Raw genomic sequence first — 6,819 nt, 5'->3', positions numbered from 1 at the left:
CATCCAGCCAGGGTCAACCCACCACACATATTTAGTTGATTCTCTGTATTTTAGCATCTACAGTACATTAAACTTGGAATTATCCTAGTGAGGAGGCTAGAAAAAACACTGTCAAGCACTGAATTCATACACTGCCAACAATCATAAAATATAACCAGCTGTTCAACTGGGACATAAAATGCTTGTAACTTTTTAATACTTGATCACATAGAACACTTATAACCAACTAGCCCATCTCACAGACAAGTTACGTGGAAAAATCCAGGTAGTGTAGCACTTTAGGTCATATTTTACTGGCCCAATAATTTAAGACTGACTAATCTTACGACATCACCAGCTGTGGCTATTACCCTACTTACAACTCACCAAGCAGGAGCAGTATATTCCATGCCTGCACTGTACAAAAACAAAGCATTGAGTAGTCCGTGCCCCAAAGGGCACACCATCTAAACTGACAAAGCATAGAGAGGGTATTAAAAGGCTGAAATGCAGGAGACGTAATAAACATCAATTGTTGTTTTTGTTTGTTTGTTTGCTTGCTTTTAATGATAAAGCCAAAAGTTTTTACTTCAAACTTCTCTAAATTTTTAAATTAGATTAACTTACTGTCTTGACAATCTCCTGATCCAACTCCAGAATCCTGTCTGAAAACCCCTCCAACTCCTGCAACTCATGTTTTACATTCTTCAGCTCAACTTGTTTCTTATTTTGAATGTCTGATTTCAGGTCAATGGTTCTTTCTAATCCAGTTTTCTTGTCTCTTATTTCATCTATCTGTTTTTGTTTCATTGCTTCTTTTCGTGCAAATTCTCTCTGAAAGAAGTCCGCAATAATATACTCATTATTTTTTTAATAGGAAAACAACATTTAAAAACACTTCTTCACACTAGCTTGCAAATATTCACCACTGTAATACAGGACATTGAAATACCTAGATAACTAGAACTTGTCAGAGATTTTCTGCTGAAATGTTTCAGTAACAAAATGCAGATGCATCATACCGGTAGTGTTCTGGGAGAGCAACTCCATTTTGAAGATGACTTAACAAAAAGTTACTTATTTTTAAACCAGTCGCCTATTCTAATTCTTCCTCAGGCTTTTTAGTTTGTCAGTGATCCACTTGCATGAGACGGCTGCTGAGAAAAACCTGTCTGAAGAACTGCCTGTTCAATAGCTTTGGCAGTTCAGATCACTTGATGCCCAATCTTAGTTCCAAAACTAATTTTTATGGAAAGATTCAGGCAACCCACAATAAAGAATTCTAGAAGAAAAAAAAATGGCTTCACTTCCTCCCTCCCCAACATTTTTCCTCTTCCTCCCAGCACCATGAAGACACATATGGACCAATAACACACTAATAACCCATACTGACTGCACTACTAAAACAATAAAATTCTTACCATCAGATGATTTGCAGCTTCTGCATCTCTTTCTTGTCGCTCCTTCAACAACCTGTGAAAACTGGTAATGTGCCTTTCATTAAAAGGTGTTCGCTCAAAACCATCTAATTCCAGCTGTGCTGCCAAAGACTGAATTAACGAATCCCTTGTTGTGATGTGTTCTTGGTGACGATCTGCTTGCAGTTGCAGACGACCTTCACAAAAATAAAACGTGACATAAGCGCTCAAAAACTGAGGCAGAGATACATTTAGGATTCCAAGTAAGTTGCAACTATTTTCTTAAAGTCTTTGAAACGGAAATATTTTTAAACAACATAAAAAGCTCCAGAGTAAAAACAAGCTGTAGCTCGAAGGATTGCTATTTCAGGTAACTAAATTCTTATTAATTAAATAAACCAAGAATTTAAGAGGTTACCTTAAAACACCAAAAATATTATCCTGTTAAACAAACAAAGCCCAAACATATTTTACGTAAGCATGTATTTTGTCTCAGCTACTACAGCTTTACTGAAATTCCCATAGTCCATCTAAAAAAGATTAAACGATATATGAAAGAATATTATCCTAAAGCCCTCTGACTAGTCCCCAGCCCCGACTGAGACACTGAGCGTGCAGCAAGCATTCAGCTTTCGCGTTTTTCTTGGTTAAAACACACTTATACAATCACATCTGGTTAGCAGCCATGTTCATCACCTAAAGAAAGTACAAGCTCAGACAGTGAAAACAACCGTGCTGTGAACTGCTGACATTGATCTATGCCACCATATATTATTTACATGGAATATTTTTATAAAGAATGGTCCATTTAAGAACATTAAGGTACTACACATTCTAATTATAGCTCAAAACAAGTGCACATGAGAAACTCCAGGAAAGAAACGCTAAGACCTGTCCACCTGTGAGAGTCTCATACCATACTGTGCAGTTGACTGCAAACTCATATGCATTCTAGGGGTTTTGCCCAGTTCAAATCCCTTCAATTCTTATTAGTAGTTCCATTTCAGTTCTTAATTACATTAAAAAAGAAATACAAGGTTATAGATGAAGTCTAAAATACCTCGTTCAATAAGTAGTTCTGATTTCTCACTGTTAAATCTCTGGCATTCTTTAGTGGCTCTATCTAATTCACGCTTACAGTCTGATAATCTCTTCTCCTTCTCCTTCACTGTTCTCTGATGGTTCTGGTATCTATCCCTTAGTTGTTCATCTGTTCCTTGAAAAACCTGTACACCAAATACAATACAGAATAAAGTCAGCTTTTTGACTAAATTTATAAGCCAATTTATGTTTTTAAAAAGTATAGTTTTTACCATAACAGAATTCAAGAAATGACATAAATACCTCCCCCCTCAGAATTTCTATATTAAGACATGAAGAAAAATTAAAAATGCTACAAGCAAAACTGGAAAATCTATTTTTCTTAGGCTGATAAAACAAATTAATCTAATTTTTTAGCACTAAGAAATTTCTTTCCATTTTTCACAATAGTTTTAAATGCCTTGTCACAATCACAGCAGAAGACTGACAATTATGCCTTCTTATTTTAAGAGACAGAAATAAAAAAGCCCAGGGAGATGAATAATATTAACGTCAGGAGCCATGCCATACTGGTCAAAACAAGTGCTGGCTATCATCAACATATGGTGAGAGGTAGATATTTTCAAGTTACACCATGCAGGGCGTTGTTACCAGTAATTATCACTTTTATGAAAACTTTTGTCAGTATTTGCCTTCCTGGCAAGCTAATCTATGGTGGAAGGAAAAGGTACAAAAAGCAATTTAACCCAAATTACACAGAAACTAATACAGTTTTATTGAGCCATATTTGCAATATCTGATAATATCAAGTGAGCTACATGGACTATGAAAATGTTCTTCACCAACATCTGATGCATAATAAAATATATACTTAGTTCACCGGGTAGACTGACTGATACTTCAGCATAAAGGATGGCAGCATGGAATTTAAAAGACAACCTTTTCCATCTTCTGTTGCAAATCTTGATTATCTTTCTCCATCTGCCGCCTCCTGCTCTCCAGGGCCTTTACATCGTTGTCTAGCCTCATTACTTTTATAAGATTCTGTTCAACTGCTGCCAGAGAACTCTGCAAAGGAAAGAATGCCATAAGCAAAATATCTCACCAGCTTATAAATCCCATAATCAATTGTTCTATATAATATAGTAGTCTAAGTGTAAAATCTTCAGCTTTATAAAGTGTTTTGAAAAAATAGGGGTTTTTAAGTTTTAGTTCAGCTTTTGGTTTTGTTCTAGTTTATAATAATTTTAGTTACCAGCTAAATTTGAGACAGAAAGATTTTAAATTAAGCTACAAAAAACCAATGCTGCTATGAGAATTTCACAAACTATGTTCTTAAACCTCCAATGACTGTTTACACATTAGATCAGCATCTGCCAGGTTTGTTGAGGTATGCTTCATTCTGCTTCAGAGAAAAGGATCAGAAAACACAACATAAAAGTGTAAGATTTTAATCAAGAAATTCATCCAGCTTTCAGATTTTGCTGTGTTCTTTAGTATTTACATATTGTTTTGTACAGAAGTCGTTAACATAATCATACCCATTACCTTTAGAGGATCAAGTTGACTCTCAATTGATTTTATGTTCTCCTTAGAAGCAGCCAGTTGAGCCTCTCTATTGCTAAGATGATCCTGGATTTCCTGTGCTTTTTCTTTATTCTGTTTTAGATATTTCAGTTCTGTCTGACACTCTTTTACTTTCAAGCTTTGTTTCAGTCGTACCTGACGGAGAGTTTCGAGTGCTTTAATATACCTTTAAAAAAAGACAAAATTTCAGATCCTATTGGCAATATAGCAATAGTGATGTATGAAACAAAGCCTTAGACATTTTCATTGACACCTATTATTAGAGAGACATTTCCTTACTTAGTTTTTATTTAATTACAGTAAAAAGAAAAACCTTGTTGCTGAAAAGATCTCATCAAATTTTTGTTTCAGGGCCTTCCCTTCACTTAATGGCCAGTTGGATTCTTCTTGGTGGCAGAAGATGACATTGTTAATCACCGATTTGGAAACACCAAGGGCACTGATCATCTCTCGATCGATTTCTGCACACTTGGAACTCAGACTGACCTTCTCGCCATGCCTATGTAGCACAGAGAAAGAAAATCCACAAAGAAGTTACTAGCAAACTCTTTTAAAAAAGTAAACGGCATTTTTAACAGTATAACCTCATTGCAACGTACCGATTCAAAACCTTCAGAAGTAACAATTTTAAAGCATATAATTACCACGTTCAACACATGCACTTAACACTATTCTTATTTGTAGTCAAAACTATTACACATTTTAAAACTATGCAGAACCACCAGAGGGAGCAAAAACGACCTGGAATGAAGTTAAGTGAATACACATCTTAAATAGTGGAGATGGGAGTTAAACACAGGCCAACAACTATCTCAAACTGAAAATGGTGCTAAAGGAAGTAAAGCCTACATACTCCACACAATGCTACTTTCAAACTGCATCATTATTAACACAATTTTCAAATAAATGCAAGTTAATAAATATAAGTCGTTCTTAAAGTAGTGGCTATCAAATGGAGGATTTTTCAATCAACTAATAAGTAATGCGATGAAACTACATAGCTTTAATCTAGGAGCACCGGTAGCTACTTCAAGGAATACATTATGAAGTTTTCTCTTGTCTTATACACAAAAATATACAAAACCCAAGCCAATCTTCATGCCAAAGTAAGAAAAAAAACTTGACAACTTACTTTGTTCTAGTAATGATGCCTTCAAGTGTTTTAAATTCTGTTTTCTTGCCTTTCTGGGTACAGACCATGGATCGCTGCACAGCTACAAGCTCTCCGTTTACATCTCTAAACTGTAATCGAATCTGAGCTCTAACATCTGTTTCATTGGCAACCTTTAGTAGAAACAAAAAAACTGAGTAAGGGAAATTCTTCTCAACATCCAAATGAATACATGCCTTCCCAGCTGTGGGTAATGTTCTAATCTCCCCCAGCTCTCTTGTTTTTCCTGAAACAATATGGTCAGCTCCCATCTGCCTAGAACTCAGGCATCCCTGCCTGTTTTCATCACAACACTGAGTGCAGTTAAGTATTTGACTTAGCAGTAAACACATTAAATCTAGTCATTACGACTTTTACCTTCGGATCGTGAACAAATGAGTTTCCTTTGGTGCCAGGAGGAAAATCTCCAGTGGATATATATTTAAGACATTCAATGATAGTCTAAGAGAAGAGAAGAATATAGTTATAATTGCTATATAATGGCAATTTAGAGTAAACAAGATGGACTACAGGCAAAAACACAGTAACAGCCCAAATATTTACAAATAGTTAAGTATGTGAGGAGAGAGAAATAAGAAATCACATTTTAGTTTTTGGAGTATCATGAGAATACGCTTTTTTCCAAAATTGGTTTTAATCAGGATCTGGATCACTTTCCTATGAAAAGTATCAGCTGGTGCACTGCAAAATCCAGGCATAAAAGCAGATCTCTAATAATGCCAAACACCACCATATTTACAGTAAATGGCAGATTTTTGCAACATTATCAACATTGACATTATGTGATTGATTTTGCAACATTAGCAATACTGAGATCAACTTGAGATCATTATTCATATTTTGAGGCCTTTCAGAGCTATTTACAGTGCAAAACCAAACCTGTAATAAGCCTTACCGTTTTTCCTGCACCATTTGGTCCCACCAAAATAGTTAATGGATTAAAGAAAGTGATAATTTGTTTGTCTTTATCCTCTACCCCAAAACTCCTCACTCCAAGGATACTCATTTTCTCAATCTTTGACATTTCTGCAGAACAACTTCTCTTTCGAAGTCAGAAGTGTAAACGTTGTAAATCCTGTAAAATAAAGCTTCGTGAAAAACCCAAAGGCAAAAATCACAGCATATCACTGAAAGCTGACGCACATCTATAGGAGCACAAAATATTACGAACATCTTAAAACGAACGTATTAAAAACACAGCTAAGGCCTTCAGTTTTGGCTCAGGGTACAGAACTCACGAAGGCAAAACTCATTTGTTTGAACTTGGGAGTTGCTTAGCTTCTTAGCTTAAGAGCACTGCCACGCTGTTTATCACTAAATCAAAAACGATGGCCAAAAATAGCCCTTGAAGCATATGGGAAACACACTTTAATGCACACCACATGCTTCCAGAATGCCCCAAACGCCCCGGTATTTTTTCCCTTTGAAAATCCACTGTTGCGCTGCAATACCCAACACTGAGCCAGCTCCACCGCCGCCCGCTGCTCACAGGGCCGCATTCAGCTTTGTGTGGGCCGCCCAGCGTTCCCTCTGCCCCGACGCGAGGAGGAAGAAAAGACGCAGGAGGCTTTACAGGCCGTGGCCGCAGGGGCAGGCAGGCCCCACGGGCCTGTGCACGGATGG

At 36.6% G+C, this 6,819-nt stretch overlaps 1 protein-coding gene across 1 annotated transcript; it reads right to left on the bottom strand.

The window, feature by feature from the left end:
• Positions 1–606: 606 nt before the first annotated feature.
• On the bottom strand, positions 607–6,307 carry LOC104619030 (DNA repair protein RAD50-like; the record flags this gene model as incomplete). Its single annotated transcript, XM_010284788.1, has 9 exons — positions 6,092–6,307; positions 5,554–5,637; positions 5,158–5,309; positions 4,339–4,524; positions 3,987–4,191; positions 3,378–3,506; positions 2,458–2,623; positions 1,401–1,594; positions 607–813 (listed from the first exon to the last, which is right to left on the bottom strand). Coding segments are annotated over exons 1-9 (1,452 nt in total), but the record flags the coding sequence as incomplete, so codon positions are not given.
• Positions 6,308–6,819: the final 512 nt, after the last annotated feature.

The sequence above is a fragment of the Phaethon lepturus genome, unplaced genomic scaffold (assembly GCF_000687285.1).
Source record: "Phaethon lepturus isolate BGI_N335 unplaced genomic scaffold, ASM68728v1 Scaffold56163, whole genome shotgun sequence".
Lineage (NCBI taxonomy): Eukaryota > Metazoa > Chordata > Aves > Phaethontiformes > Phaethontidae > Phaethon > Phaethon lepturus.
This window is presented reverse-complemented; position numbering and strand designations above follow the sequence as displayed.